Source organism: Patiria miniata, unplaced genomic scaffold, assembly GCF_015706575.1.
Source record: "Patiria miniata isolate m_02_andy unplaced genomic scaffold, ASM1570657v1 HiC_scaffold_5, whole genome shotgun sequence".
Lineage (NCBI taxonomy): Eukaryota > Metazoa > Echinodermata > Asteroidea > Valvatida > Asterinidae > Patiria > Patiria miniata.
Window position 1 is genome coordinate 26,835,714 of NW_024037072.1, and position 16,515 is coordinate 26,852,228.

General features: G+C 41.0%; 1 protein-coding gene across 1 annotated transcript; it reads left to right on the plus strand.

The window, feature by feature from the left end:
- Nucleotides 1-11,856: 11,856 nt before the first annotated feature.
- LOC119741325 (allatostatin-A receptor-like) lies at nt 11,857-12,753 on the plus strand. The gene has a single exon (XM_038217075.1). The coding sequence runs from the start codon at nt 11,857-11,859 to the stop codon at nt 12,751-12,753; it is 897 nt and encodes a 298-aa protein (XP_038073003.1).
- The last annotated feature ends 3,762 nt before the right edge of the window (nt 12,754-16,515 follow it).

Consider the following 16,515-nt stretch of genomic DNA (forward strand, 5'->3'; position numbering starts at 1 on the left):
GCTGTAAACGGAGAACCACCAAATCGTGACTGTGATGATGAGGTGCACGGAAGCAAGTCAACACCCACAGATCCCCCTAGAAAACCAGACGGCTTGGCGAATTAACAAGAGGGATTAATTTTCAACGTGCCTCTCTCGTAAATCAAATCAGTCTCCAGCCATTCACGGTCAAACGACTTTAATTCTGTCAGTCTACCGTCAATCTGCCAATCTGGGGGTCCATGGAGTTCCTTCTAATGGAAGCAAGGTGTCAGAAGACGCGATAGTGTGGGTCTGTTGGTTGGATGTGTTCCATGCCACGTGCAAATACCAAACAAGGCCAGAGTAAGAGGGAAAGTTGGTGAAAGAAGCACTCGCCAAATCCCACACAATTAGCGGGGGGAGATTTGTTCATTTGCCCTTCAACATTCTTTCATATAAACTGGCATAATTATACTAAAAATGTCTTCTCCTCCTGCTTTTATTTTCGAGTTTTATCCCGAAAATAGTTTCTATTTCCAATTTTTCCTAGCAAAAAGAAAAACGTATTTTCTGTTGAACGAGACATCGAACGAAATAATTTTATCTGCCCATTACGTGTTAAGTTACGGAATATTAGGACGTCGCCTTTAATGTACAAATTTCGAATTATTTGCGGTCCAGCAATAATTCAAGCTAATCTGTTTGTGCTTCAGAAGTACAAAAACAACCAAAACTTAAGGCCTTATTCAGAGAGTTTCAGAGTCCAAAATAGGGCTTATTCTCATTAAAGTTGCGTTCAATTTTCACCCCGAATCCTGTTCTAAATTGCTATTTTTTTATATACAGCATTACAAAAGTTATTCACTTTTGAATGAGACATCGACCAACAAAAATTGGCTCATGATTATAGTTATGGAATTACTTCTTTACAATTTGGATTTATTGGCTACCAGACAATAATTCCGTTCTCGCGGGGTAGGCTGGTTCCTGCCCTACAATCAGTATCGATAACGTACGGACCGGTTGCCAGTCTGCTCGCAAAGCGGATCTGTTTGTGCCAAAAACAAAAAGCCCTTTTCTCAGAGGGTTTGAACACGTCAACAAAAAGGGGCGAAATGAACTTTCTTTGGTTGGAATAAAAAAAAAATACACGTTGAACATCATGTTATTAATAGAAAAAAAATTCGAATTTGTTTAAGAGCACAGGGAACGTAACTTTAAATTAAAATACAACATGCCCGAAACTGAATTTGTTAGAGCAACTTTAGACAAAGTGCAGCATTATCCGTTAGATCCGTTGGGTAAAATGGAACTTCTCTTGTTTTTAGTCATGTTGAGATTCAACTGCATGTCGAATTTTACTGTCTGCTTTCAAATCCACAAAATTAAAGGGCATAACATTTCGATCCTATACAGGACCTTTTTTCAAGGGTCCTGCTATAAGGAAAGGTCCTTCTAAGAATCTAAAGGTTAGGGCCTCTTATTTTGTTGATCTATTTTTTCAGGTCATTCCATCGATAAGCAGTTTGCAGCTGTTTTATTCATTTTCATGTCTGTATCAAGTGAGCTGATAAAAGGGATGAGGTATTGAATTCCCTTCCAGCACTAATTGGGAGAGGTTACATTTTTGCAAAATCATCAAGTTTATTGGGTGAACAACATATCTCCAATCTCAGTAATTTCATATCACAAGCCATTTTGGAAAGTCTTGAACGAAAGAACGTTTTGAATTAGGTCAAAAAGAAGATTTTTCATTCACTAGCTCTTTCATCAGCGATTAGGTTAAAAACATTTACAAAATATTCTTTTTTTCAACCTCCAGCCCATCATCACTTTGTCCATCTTTCATCCGTGTTGGAATAGTCTTCGTGCGGACTGCTAGATGGCGACGTCTTCATCATTTTAATGTCGCCCGCCACTTTTTTTCTCCCACCGGAAAGTCACGTCTGACTAGCGTCTCTGTCAATGAGACCCCGGCCGAGGGATGCGTCAACGGGCCCCACTGCTGCTTGGCATGGCACGCGGTGGTCCCGAACAAGTGCATGAGATCCGGATTATGAAATTGGAAGTCAGTTCGGAAAGCAGGCTGGCTTGGTTGTAATCAAGCTCATCAAAAATCTGGAAACTAAATGTTGTGCAAACGGAACGCACAGTAATTGATTCAACATGTTTATGTGATAACATGCATCAAATTGTAGTTGCACCCACATTCAGAACAAGTGCAATCATTGTGAGTTTACCATGCGAGTTAACATGACGAATGAAGAGTCTTTTCGCACGCTTGACTTGTTGACATTTACGTCATCACGTCTTTCAAAATGTTACCAATGATAAGATGAAGCAATTCAAGGCCTGTGTGTGTTTCGAGGGGAGGAAGTGAGGGGGGAAATGTTTGCGAAGTCAGAGACATACCCTGGAAGTGAACATCAATTTGATTTGTATGTGGTCAATGAAGGGAATGGCCATTATGCTTAAGCACCGAGAATGCGGAATCGAAATTTATAACCTTACCACAACTTTCTGATTCCCTGAGCTACCGAAATTAAAGTCTGACTCCAGTTGGAATGTGGGGGTCGTCGACCGCTCGGTTCTTACCCCAACCCCTGCTGTTGAATATTTATATGACAAAGCCAGCAACTTATACGATTATGCACTGGTATATGCATGCACATAGAACGGCAAAGGGAAGGATGCATATAAGAATAAGTGCTAACTATCTACTTAAAGATCACAAAACCGCCCGGGTGAGAACGGCACGTCTAGCAACAGTCACTCATGGTTGTTTCCCTATTGAATAAAAAAAATCGAGCATTTCAAATCAACGATGTCGGACAAGCTGCGTCCTCAATTTGACAGACGTTAGACGATCAGTCAGGCATTGATATGACTCAACCCAGCCTTCCGATGCAGGCAGGGTGGACCGGGCACTAGGCCCCCTCTTCGCCCGTCCCCCGCGGGCTGTTTTCCGCACTGATATCCATAAAATGAGAACAACCGTTTCTGTTGTAATTTAGGTCTGAATAAAGCAAAATGTGGCACAAATGGAATGTTTGTGTCAGGCAAATGATGGGGTTTCATGCGGCATTCAGCCTCACTGCGGCTGGATCAGCCACGGCAATACGAGATTTCGGTGAAACGTGTATCAAAGGAACACATGTAATGATAACAATTTGGCCTATAAATTTCCAAGTCAAATACCGGAATCTCCCTCCCCCCAAAAAAATTTCGGGACGAAATGCATTTTGGTCATTTCATATTTAAATACTTTTTTAAGCTGTAGCTTTTCTTTACGTACATTTTCCCGTCGAATTCATAGCACAATTGAAATAGCAGTGTAAGTTGGTATAAGTTATTAGAAACAACGTGCTTAAAACTAGGCCAGCAACGCATCAGGAAGCGGTTACAAAAGTTTCTCTGTGGCACATTGTTAATGCTGTTATATATGTTAATTTCCCCCCTCTTTGTACAAAAGAAAATCGAAATTTGTGCCGACGATTCAGTTATAGCCGACCTGATATAATAGAGCTCCTCTCAAGGCAAAAAAAGCTTGAGATTGCTATATTGTTGCGAGGGTGCGCTGGTCGGTGGTTCAAACCCCCATGACCTAAGAAAGGAGATAAAGAAAATATTGCCAAATGACGTGCAATCTTGCCAAATATCAACATTTTCCTGGCACCTCCCTCGGAACATTCTTGCTAAGCATGCAGTTAGGACACCCCTCGTCATATTTGGACACAATTTTATGAGGTTGTTCGTATCTAGACGATTGAATCTATAACTGATTCCGCGGGTATCAAAAAAGGCTTTCTATCATACGGCTTCTAACTATTCACCGAGGGTATCAGCATTTCTCGAAAAAATACGGCAGTCATAGGCCTAATACATTTAACATAGTGACTGCTCCCAGTCGCCAAATAATCTTGGTCTCGAAATCAAGAAAACTGTCCCATGTGAGTCATTTCAAGGCACGTTGGTACATTTGCAATTACCCGGAAACGTACCTACCGATTTAACGAGAAACACGTTACTGAAGTCAAAGTGACGATAGGACTGGTACCAAATAACCCTGTGAAATTGCTCCGCCTGAATGATATCATTCGGAAGAAAATAATTATTGAAGGTGGTTTAAAAAAACATGTTCGCGGGCACATTTTTATGTTACGTGCATTAGCAAAGGAATCCAGTTACGAGACCCCAAAACTGTTTTCTGTTTTCGCAAAATGTACAGCATGCACTGGGCTCAATTTTCGACAAATTTAATAGTTGCTATGCACCCTTTTTAAAATTTTGAGCAATTTTGCTGCTTCAAACGAAGGACAAAAAAAACATTAACAGCAAATTAGAATACATTTATAAGGATAAAAATTAAAGCTCCTGCTTGTTGCTTGTACATGAATTGCAAATTTGCATCTGCGCAAGCCGTTGATGGCAGTGCAGAGACATCGGACACTGAGGATCTTTTCTTTTCCAATTCTCGCCATGAAGGGAGCACTGTTGTTTGGGTAATTATTATATACATGTATAATATTCTTATTATTTTACAAGCTTAAAGACGGTCATTGGCAATCTCGATGTACACATTTAATCTGAAGTACGGTACTGTTTCCATTTTTTTCTGTGCTCTGTTCTAGCGTACAATTCAAACGAAAGTTTGAGGGCACACAGTGGGCCCTATTTTACAACTATAATTAGCACGCACATGGTCATTTCGATCGGTGAATTCAAATGTCATTTCAGATCCCCAATTTGAAGCTTTTAATAAACAGCCGGCCGTTATTCACTGGCGAAATATATAGGTCAGCTGTTGACGATCCCATCGAGTTTGCATGGACCGAATCAATATCGAGAGCTTGCTTATTTGGGTTGGGAGCGGGGAACTCGAATGTGGCGTGCGGGTGACTAGTGCGCGTTTCCCCCACTAAACTTGATCTGAATTCGTGCGGTATTCCGGGTAAAGTGCTCGGTCTGTTGGCTTCTGCCGTAGCGGGTTAAGTGCCTGGCTACTTTACAACACTTAGCCGCATTTCTACCGCCTCGCTTCACTCGAATAAATGTATCGAGAGCGACCGACACTTGTTTCACACGCGCATAAACAATTGTTACACATGCTATCCGCGTCTTGCGCCTTGTCCATTTTAAATTTGCGCTGAACAGTCGTCATCTTGCCGGTGCCATTAAAAGCCAATCCCATGCATTCGGCCAGATATTGAGGCTGACTGCAATCCTTCGAATACGGTCGCTCATGTAGGCCTAAACTTGAGCTGAATTGCCAAGATTAACACAGTTGCAAAGAAAAAACAAATTAAGAAAACTTTAAGATGAAAAAGACGCCCCATTAGGGTAAATTAGTTCTGAATAAAGGTGTCTGAAATTAGTCGCCTGTTTTGTGTACTTTTGTGAACAGATACACACTTCCCTTTCACACTAAGCAGCCTCTTTATCATCATCATTCGGCTGCAATGCAGGCGACCAAGCTTTTCCACTCATCTCTGTTGTGGGCCATGTTGGAGATGTTTTCAGGTGTAATGCCTTGAATTGGTGGGATATTATAAGGTAGTCCACACATTGCTGACCTCTGCGTCGCTTCCTATGTGATGGAAGGTATAGAGCATGCATAGGTATGGCGTGCATTCTTGACATATAATCCAAATTAGAGATATCTCTATTAGGGATAGAGATATCTCTAATTCGGACGTAAATATATACCATTTAATCCCTGTAGTAGAGATATCTCTACTATTAGTAAAAATATCTCTATTAGCAATAGAGATATCTCTATTAATAATAGAGATATCTCTATTTCCTCGATTAATGGCGATATCTGTATTATTAATAGAGATATCTCTATTTTCGGATTAAATGTCAAGGATGCACGCCATATATAGCTTACGACTTTATCACAAACATGACCCCGATAATTATTGCTCAATGTGAACAAAATGCATAAGTTAGCTGTAGAACCGTGGATTGTTGTGCAGAATTATATCCAGAGAACACATCAAGTTCAACGAACAAGACTGCGGGGGTAATGTCAAATGAAGAAGCAACGCGGTTATTTCTCCTTCTAATATAATTAATTCGCGTGCGGTGCTTTGAAAAGGCTCAGGTCGACGGAAACGATAGGGCAGTCGGAAATTGTCAGTTGGAGTCGACTATGCACGACCTTTGAATGTAGGAGCAATAGAAACTGATGTCACTGAGGCCTATTCAGTTGTGAGCTATTACCTCATACGGTGTTTGAAGGACATGATGTGTGAGCGCCCTGATTTGCGACCTAGTACTGTTCGCGCGCGTTTGGGAGCGGAGTATGCATTACATTTATTGAGATGCCTGGTGGCAGCATTTTAGGCCTACTATTAAATTGTTTGTATCATGCACAGACTTCTTTTATTAGATGTCTATGGTATCATGTTAAGCTCATGCGCGCATGTTCAAAATGACCCAAGCAATAGATGTTTGCTGCCAGCAAGCGTTTTCAAAAGTCTCTCATTCTCGTCTGGATATATGTACTATGAACCTTAACTGTCCTTGTTTCTGTCCTTTTCACCGTTGAGGGAGTACGTGCAAGGAATACATAGCATCCATGAATGTGCCAAAACTCATCCGATGGAAAATGGAAACGAATCCAGCAGCCTCCAGCATGCGTAAGTGGAACACTTCTAACCTCCTGCCTGGCCTGAGCCATAGAGTTGCTTAATAACAATTGATGTAACGCGAAGCTTCAATATTTGTATTTTGTCATTATATTATACAAGGGCGGATCCGGGGGGGGGGCCAAAGGGGGCCATGGCCCCCCCCCCCCCAAAACGAAACCAATTTTTTTTTTTTTTATGTGACATCGCAATAAAGGCAGGCAATGAGTACACAACTATCTTTTCCTCAAAAAAACATTGGTTAAAGTGGTCAGAAATTGCCTCAGATCGCACCACAGAGCATCTAGAATCCAAATTTTTTTCGGGGCCCTTAAGCGGGCCCCGAACCCCACGCCGTATTTTTTGACCCACTTTTTTGGGGGACCAAATTTTTTTTGGCCCCTCCCAAAATTGTGTTCTGGATCCGCCCTTGATATTATAACTTATGCCTTGAACTCATAAAAGGTTTGATGAAAGCTGACCTACTGCCTCTTGACTTGCTACAAAAACTTCTCAACTTTGAGGGAATAAGCTGGAAAAGACCTACTGATTTGATATAATGCACAAAGGTTATGGAAACCAGTTCATTCTTCACGCGTCCTGAAACGTCCTGGGTCACTGTTTAACCTCGATTCCATGCGTAGACGTCGGGATGATATGTTGCTATGTATTCTCATTCGATCTTCAATTACAGGAAGTGGATTTGGATCACACTAATGTACATCATGTATTAGGTGTTTGAACGTTCATTGTGAATTATTTATGTCCAATCTTATTAAAAAGGGAATTTCCAATTTCTATTTTGCTCATCACATTATTATATTATGTGCAATGGTGTATGTTGGATGTTGTGATTACGTCACGGTGCATAGGCGTAGCCAGCAAGGGGGGGGGGGGTTAAGGGGGTATTTTCCTCCCAATATTTTGTAAAGACTGCCCTTTTCCATTCAAATGCCATTTTTTTCACCAGTGCTTAACCCCCCCCCCCCACCCAATAATTTGTAAAGAGTGCCTTTTTTAAGAAGTGCCCTTTTTTTCTTAACAAGTGCCCTTTATAAAAAGAAGTGGTGCCCTTTTTTTGTGCCATCGGCCGTTCCGGGTGCCTTGTCCAAACCGTGTCTACATTTCACCACGGATGTGCAAGTGCCCTTTTCAAGAAATTGTTACCCCCACCCCAATAAAAATGACCGTTCTACGTCGCTGCAGTGGCATTTTGAAAAAATCATTTGTTTTCCGATCCGATGAATCTGTGTTCCGAGGACCTTCTTTAGTCTTACTCCGTGCATATACATAGAGAACACATTCAAAAACAAACATTGACTCGCAGCATTGTAAAGGTATCTGACTATTCCGCACCTAATTATTATAATGAACAAATTGATCCAATGGGGCCAAAGAGTAGCTATAGACCCTATGCTTATCAGCCATTTTAGAGGCCACCCGTATACCTTTGTTTGGCTGGGATCAACAGAAGTGAACTTTTGTGCATTCATTGTTACTGAATGATAATAAAAAAGATGCCTTCTAAGGTGGCCACTTATACGCATAAGGTCGATTGTGGTAGCGTACCGCCCGATGTAATGGGGACGAGGTAGATGAGACTGCGCAATAGCCATAGCCTTGTTGTCATTTTGTGATTGGACAATAACGACTTTGTGTTCAATGGATGTACGTAATCATGTACATTACGTACGGGCGTGTACATGCTTATACAAGACCAGATCTTGCATGATTTTTTTGTGACGTACGCGCAGGAACAACTTTATCATTTCACAAAACCCATACGTGTGAAGATCTTGACAGTTCGATGTAAAATGGAAATGGCATGATCTTATCCAAACACATCGCAATGATTCGTTGGACAATTGTGCATAAAGCAGTTGGGAATGGAAGAATAACTTCTTTCTTTTAGATTTTTTTTATACATCTAAATTTATTAATTTTATATAGGCCTATACACATACATACTTTCTTTAGAACAAAAACCCCTTATTTTATGCATCTAAATTTATTAATTTATACATATACACGTTTGCGTATAAAATTTGATCCCTGGTTTCTTTTTAAGTATTGTTTTAATTTTAAACTAAATCAACCCCTTTCTTTACTTCATTCATTCATTCATTCATTCATATTTATTTTGCCAATATAAAAACAATACATGAAACGCACGTCGTACGCGCGTACGTTGGAGTTATTAAACTGCGAACAACCGAACGTCGTTAATCGTCCAATCACAAAATGGCAACAAGGCTACGGCTATTGCGCAGTTAGATGAGGGGTGAAATTTCTCTTTTGTTAGGTTAGTTGAAAGGTGCTCAATTCGCCCTTTGTGACACCGCGAATACCTGACGCCACGGAATTAATTTGCGTTCGTGTTAATATCGTGATACACCATCATGGGCTGGTCTTGGGGAAAAATCTTGTTTACATAGAATAAGTTGAAATAGTAACAATCGGCAGCCGTAATATTTTTACGCTTTTTTCCATGGCGTAATTTTAAACAACGATTTGAAAAAGTAAGTTTTCCAAAACTAATTTTACATTTATCCTGGGGGAAAAGTAACAGTTATTGACGTCAGATGTGATTATGTATCATGTTTCCATTGATAATTCAATGGAAGCAGGGTTTGTACTCGACACATATAATGTCAACATGTAGTTCACGCCAATGGTCTCCCTTTCTAGGGCCCCATGTTCATGTATTTGGGCGGCGTTACCTTCACAGATAATGTTAAACCATGCCCTTTAATTATTCCCGCATCCGGCAGTATTGTTCGGTTATTGCTGTCTTATTTCCAATTGAGTGAAGACTAAAAGGAACTTCATCATTCAATCCAATTTACATCTGAGTGTTTTCCCTCCAAAGTAACTCTCTTTATAATTGAATATATTTATAAACAGCCCGGTCCATAGCTTTACTCCTTGGAAATGGGTTCAGTTTTAGTAGCGTCCGATTTGCTAGTCTGACCATACGCCTTTTGTCCTGAACACATCAGGGGCTGGGGTTGGAGCACCCCTCTCCCAGGTGTGCATGTAACCCTGTGTCCCTCACTCAGAGTGTGGAGAAGGAAAAAAACAACTTCGTACATTTAAATCAAATTACGTTTTGCCCTTCACCGACGTATAAACACTGTATACTCAGTGTGTTACCTCCCGAGTGAAAGTTGGAAAAAAAATACTCGGGTGGGACTCGAACCCGCGACCTTCCGCTTGTTAGTGCATCTGTCTTACCACTCGACCACCGAGCTAATGGGATCGTTTCAACCTCGTCCCCAGTGCTTACTTTATTTCCAACCTCGTTTCCAATAGTAAGCCCTGGATAGGAAACTTTCTTCCTGTATCCTAATTCGATACCGCAATTTGCTAATAATGGATTTATATCGTGTAGTTGGTGTTGTTATTTCCAATGTGCATTACGTGCTTTCACGATCATTGTAATTATAACGTCCACACCTTCTCAATAATACTGCTTTTCTTTCCAGTTTGCTCATATTAATATGAAATGTAATTCTCCATATTGACGGGCCTGCATGATTGTAACATTTGAACAAAAAAAATTCGTGTTTTCATAATTGAAGCTGTTTTTACCCCAGACACCGCACACAAAAACAAACGCTAATGTAACGCACATGCAGGCACCAGACTATTCCTCATTTGCAAACGTGTTCAAAAATCTTGCACATGCAAATGATCCAATACCAGGGTGAGAGAGCAGGTAGTGCTGGGCGTGTACTGCTCGACACCCTGGGGACGAGGTTGGGATCGTTTGGCTGGTTCGAATCTGATGTACATGTACATAGCAACGGGTACCGCATTAACTATTCATAAGATGGAATTTTGCGTCGGGACCGGTGATGTAAATCAAAAAGGTTTTGCCCTTCACCGACGTATAAACACTCTATACTCAGTGTGTTACCTCCCGAATGAAACTTGGAAAAAAGTACTCGGATGGGACTCGAACCCAACTTCGTAGATTGTTTGAAACTATGACCAAACCCATTGTGTGGCCTATTCATGAGCACAAAATGGAAATAGGCCTTGGAAACAAATGGGTAAAAAACGGCCGAACAACTTTAGTTGGTAGTACACGATTCGTTAACCAAGATGAATGATCAAATTTGTTATCAAGGTTGAGGTATGGCCAGTCTGGTGTGCAGAGCCACACGAACGAACGTCTGAATTACGTCCTGCAGGGCATGCAAATATAATGCAATCCCGCGCGCCAGCCAATCGGAGTCGACTTTAGAAACGGTGACGTCATTTCGGTCAGGAGTGTGGACTTCGCTGTTCATTTGTCAATTTGGCTGCCAACAACGGGTTATGGAAGACACGATAGAAGCTGTCCGCAGTTTTGTTTTGCAGAATTAATCGCCGAATCTGCGCGAACGCACTATTCCATAGATTAGGTTATAAGGGGAATGGGAAAACCATGGATCGATTCAGCTCGGTGCACCTCGTAAATGTACATTGGTGCTCACTCTATATATGGCGCGTGGTTCACTCTATATATGACGCGTTAAACGCCAATTCTCGTAGTTAAAAGTGTCAAAAGTGTCAAAAGTACTTCCCCCTCCTCCCCCTTATGCTTTTCACCATTGGGGAAAAAAACCTTCCCTACCTCCCCTCTGCCGTCGTATTTACGTCATTCATCCACTCGAAATCAATTCCATTGTGATGTTTCTTTGCATTGGACTGAAGAAAAACTAACGGTAGAGAGAGATGTTTGTGTAAATCATTGCATCCAACTGCACCAGTGTGAGTTGACTTTTCGTAGCCTAGAGCTATACCATTCAATTCTGTTTTCACACATCTGTGTAATAATAAGTATCGCAATTGGTAACCTAACGGTTGTTGGTACAGTCGGTTTTTTTGGGTGTCTATGAACAGTTGGTTATAGAAATGACAGACAAAGCAATTAATAACTTGATTTGATTATTCGTTCATGTGGGAAGAATTATTTGATTATTCGTTCATGTGGGAAAGACAGCGAAGACAAATAGCCGATATTAAATCAAGTTTCTCCGCTAATAATAAAACAACCACGCAAAGACAATATGGATGGGTGGACATTTATTTTAATTTATTTCAACTTTCTTTAACATAAGAAGCTCTTCATTAACATATTCATCATTTAAAGATGGAAACAAAGCAAACAAAGGATAGTTCTGGCAATGCATGGTTGCTGTTTGTCTTTCGTTAGGTATATAATGAGCGTACGATGGGGTAAGTTAAACTGATCAACACGACATTCATGTGCGATATGGCTTTGTTTAACGCGTCTGAGACCACATCAGTCCCGAATCTCGGAGGTGATAACTTTCCAAGCAGATTGATTCAAGATGTTATTAACACCATCATCGCCTGTCTGGCTGTGCTCGGCAATGCCATGGTCATCACCGTTATGCTGCTCAGACGTCGAGCGTTTAGCTCCTTCACGAATCGTCTGCTCCTGCACCAGTCCGTCATAGATGCACTAAACGGGCTGATGTTCTTTCTCTTCACTGTGGTCCCGGAGTTTCCCTTTATGGTCTCTCTGGAAGGTAACGCGTACGACCAGCTGGCTTGCCGCGTCGTGTACTCGGGAGTCCTGCATTGGTCTCTCAACGTGACCTCTACCTACAACCTCGTCATCATCTCGTTGGAGCGATTCATGGCGACTTGCTACCCAGTGAAGCATCGTAACACCTGGTCCAAGTCTAAGCTGAAGTTAGCCCTGGCCACCTCCTGGGCCGTCGGATTCCTGTACGGCTCCCACATGCTCTTCGTCTTTGAACCACGTCAGGGAGAGTGCCAGGCAATCCGAATGGGGTTAGGCCTTCGGGTCTTGCTCTGGGTGGTGGTGGTGGTGGGGACGGAGTACTTGGTACCCCTAGCGATCCTGATCTACACTTACACTCGTATACTGATCGCCCTGACCCGAAAAGTCGGCAATCCAGCTGGTGGTCAACTGAACTCACTAAGCAAAGCGAAGAAGAACGTGTTGGTGACAGTGCTGCTTGCTGGTATCATGTTCGTTGTCTGCTGGACGCCGGCCGAAATCTACTACATCGACGTTCTCTTCTTCGATGACAGCTTTGGTGATGGCGTGTACGTGGCTCTGACCGGTGTCCTGGCCTGCAACATGTTCATCAATCCCATCATCTACTGCTTCAAGTAAAAGCGTTTCCGAGTCCAACTCGGCGAGCTTGTGATGAAGCGATGCCGAGGGAATCGCGTGCAAGATGAGCAAAGCATTTCGCTCTCAGCCACTGACCCTTGACTGAATCTGACGTGTTGCAATTCGCAGACAGTCGGAGAACAGACAATCCAATATTGACAAGCAAAACAAGCAAACGTCACAGACAATCGAGATTATGTTTCATTGCATTACATACGGACCACGCGTAAAGGGAACATTTGAGAAACTGTAGGTTTTTATTCTATTAAAAAATCACAACGATGTGCGCACATGACGTCAGTTTCAGTTAAATACTTTGGGACACTAGATTATAAAATACAGGGTGTGTCAAAAAAAGCGAAACCCAAATGTCGGGACCATTGTTTTAATGAAGTTCTGCATGTAGCACTTTCAAAATCTAGGATGTAAAATCCCAATTCATAAGCTTTCCATAGTACAAGAATTATCTAAATCACTTATGTACTTTTAAAGTTACGGAATTTAAACAAAACCGCCGTTTTAAAGTTCTGTCCACGGTTCACAAGAAGGTTAGTGTTCTTTGAGCAAAACGAAAAAAAAATCACATACTTATATATGACTGTGTGTGTGTATGTGAATTGTGTTCGTTTTGCTGAAAGAACGCACACTTTTTTTGTGATCCGTGGACAGAACTTAAAAACAGTGGTTGTGTTTAAAATTCCGTAACTTTAACAGTACATGAATGATTTGAATGATTCTTGTACTAAAAGAAAGCTTACGAATTGGGCTTTATATCCTAGATTTAGACAGTGCTTCATGCAGAACTTCACGAAAACAATTGTCCCGATATTTGGGTTTCACTTTTTTTTTTACTCACTCTATATAATCGTCCCATTTGCAATTACTATTGCACTTTACGCGCTGAGTAGATTCAGAATAGAAATATAATGTGTGTAAGTTTCCCTATATCAGGCCCATGACGTAACACAATGGTAGCTCCATGTAACCCCCAAATTCTCCCCAAATCATCATTTGTGTGTCATTGTGGTTCAGAATTTTCGGGTATCTGCCGTGATCTTAATGATACCTTAATCATTAATTAGAAGTCAAGCTTTGGGGGTAGATTTGTCGCGATTTACGGACATATTTTGATTGTTTCTTGTACAAATTTTCCGACACGTATACTGATGTACATAGAAATAACCGTCATGTAGATGGTCCAATATTATTAGTCTGAATAAACTAGTACTTGCCATTAGGCTTATGTCGGCGCTTGAGGGCTCACTATATGCACTTCACAATCTTTTCGACGCACAATATTAATACATTTAGTTGAACATTAATTTTGGCTTAATGATATAATAAGACAAGTGATTTCTCATCGCTATAATCTTAAACGTGTCCAATTTTGGGTGATTTTCAATGTGACGTCAAAGCACACATAATTGTGTTGCGTGGATCTATATGGAACATTCTCTCGTCCCCACTAACGTACACTGTGAAACCATGTACGTGGTTTAACTTATATAAAAAAAATTTGCAATAGTTTAAAAACATTGTAACGCGTTTAAAAGGAATAACGTTCTGGAATGCACCCAATTGGGCTACAAAACGCGTTTTAAACGAAATGATGCTAATTGGAAAGAACAGCTGAAAGTAGGATATAAAAGTCCACACAACCATCCCTCAAAAACGGGGTGTTTTTGTGTTAAATTGTGCCTCTCTCTCTCCCCTTATGCTTTTCTCCTTTGGGGAAAACAAACCCTTCTCAACCTCCCCTCTACCGTCGTATTTACTAGTCTGGTTCCCAGACCAAACTATTCTGACTATTTCTGATGAGTCTTAGGTCAGGTGGGTTTCACCTTCTTTTTTTTACTCACCCTGTATAATCGTCCCCTTTGCAATTACTATTGCACTTTACGCGCTGAGTAGGTTCAGAATACAAATATAATATGGCATTGTGTGTAAGTTTCTCTATATCAGGCCCATGACGTAACACAATGGTAGCTCCATGCAACCCCCGTATTCTCCCAAAATCATCGTTTGTGTGTCGTTGTGGTACATAATCTTCTGGTATCTGCCGTGATCTTAATGATACCTTAATCATTAATTAGAAGTCAAGCTTTGGGGGTAGATTGTCGCAATTTACGGACATATTTTGATTGTTTCTTGTCCAAATTTTCCGACACTACTTTTGCGACTGGTACTTCAATCCTTCGTATACTAATGTACAAAGAAATAACCGTCATGTAGATGGTCCAATATTATTAGTCTGAACAAAATAGTACTTGCCAATAGGCCTATGTCTGTTGTCGCTTGAGGGCTCATTATATGCGCTTCGCAATCTTTTCGACGCACAATATTAATAAACGTCCACACAACCATCCCTCAAAACGGTGTGTTTTTGTGTTAAATTGTGCCTCTCTCAACCCCCTCATGCTTTTCTCCTTTGGGGAAAACAAACCCTTCCCAACCTCCAGTCTACCGTCGTATTTACTAGTCTGGTTCCCAGACCAAACTATTCTGACTATTTCTGATGAGTCTTAGGTCAGGTGGCCGCTAGTATCTATACAAAATATATATACGGCACGTGACTAAAACGGGAGAAAAGCCCCCTTTTTCCGAAAATGACCGAAGTTTGCCGAATGTATTTCGTCGAAATCTCAAATAGCGCCCGGGTATTTTTGGGTATAAAATAGGTTTTATTTAATAACTACCTTGCTTATTAAACATTTAAAAACTAAGTTGATAATTAATATTCATAAATGCATCAAGAAACTTAAAAATCAATGACGATTTTGTGCATCAATTATGCACTAGGATCGTACGAGGGGCGAGCTTTGCTGCGTATTTGAATCTGGCGACGGTTACCGGGATTTTCCAAAACTCGGCGTGGTCTCCATTTTGGCTTCGCCTGCTAAGATGATATTTGGGTCGCTAACTTTTAAGAGTACGGGTCAACCTTCGTCAATGTTTCCTTACATTCTTTCTTTCAAACTGTATGACATATGAAGCAGGTAATGTTTTTGAAAAATTTGATCGGAACATTAAAAGCCATAAGTAATAAAGCGAATTCGGAACGAAGCCGAAGCCGTCAATGTCGTCATGTTTATTGTTAGCCGCGGAGGCTGCCTGACCTACAATTTAGACGTCTGGGCGTCGGAGGAAATTGTCAGGTCAGGGAACCAGACTACGCATTTACGTCATTCAGGAAATAACATCCACTCGAAATCAATTCCATTGTTATTTTTCTTTGTATATTGGACTGAAGAAAAACTAACGGTATGCGAGAGATGTTTGCGTAAATCACTGTCCTCTCGTCGCATCCAACTGCACTATAGTGTGATGTCGGTTGACTTTTTATAGCCTAGAGCTATACCGTTCAATTCTGTGTTCACATATCTGCGTGATTGTAATTATCGCACTTGGCAACCCAACGGTCGTGTTTTTTTGTTGGTGTCTATGAACAGTTGGCTATAAAAATGACAAACAAAGCAATATCACTCACGTGAAAAGGACAGCAAAGACAATCAGCCGATATTAAATCAAGTTGAGATTGAAAACAAATCGAATTCATTCTGCTGCCGTCAACTTGCCGCGCGTTTCGTCGCTATTAATTAAATAACCACGCAAGGAAAATATGGATGGGTGAACATTTCTTTTAACTTATTGACACTTTCTACACAATAGAATATTCATCCTTTTAACGATGGAAACAAAGCAAACAAAGGATACTTCTAGCAACGCATGGTTGCCGTTGTCTTGCGCTAGGTATATATATAT

Bases quoted from the DNA above. Each gene is read 5' to 3' on its own strand.
- LOC119741325 (XM_038217075.1), top strand. From the start codon at position 11,857: ATGGCTTTGTTTAACGCGTCTGAGACCACATCAGTCCCGAATCTCGGA.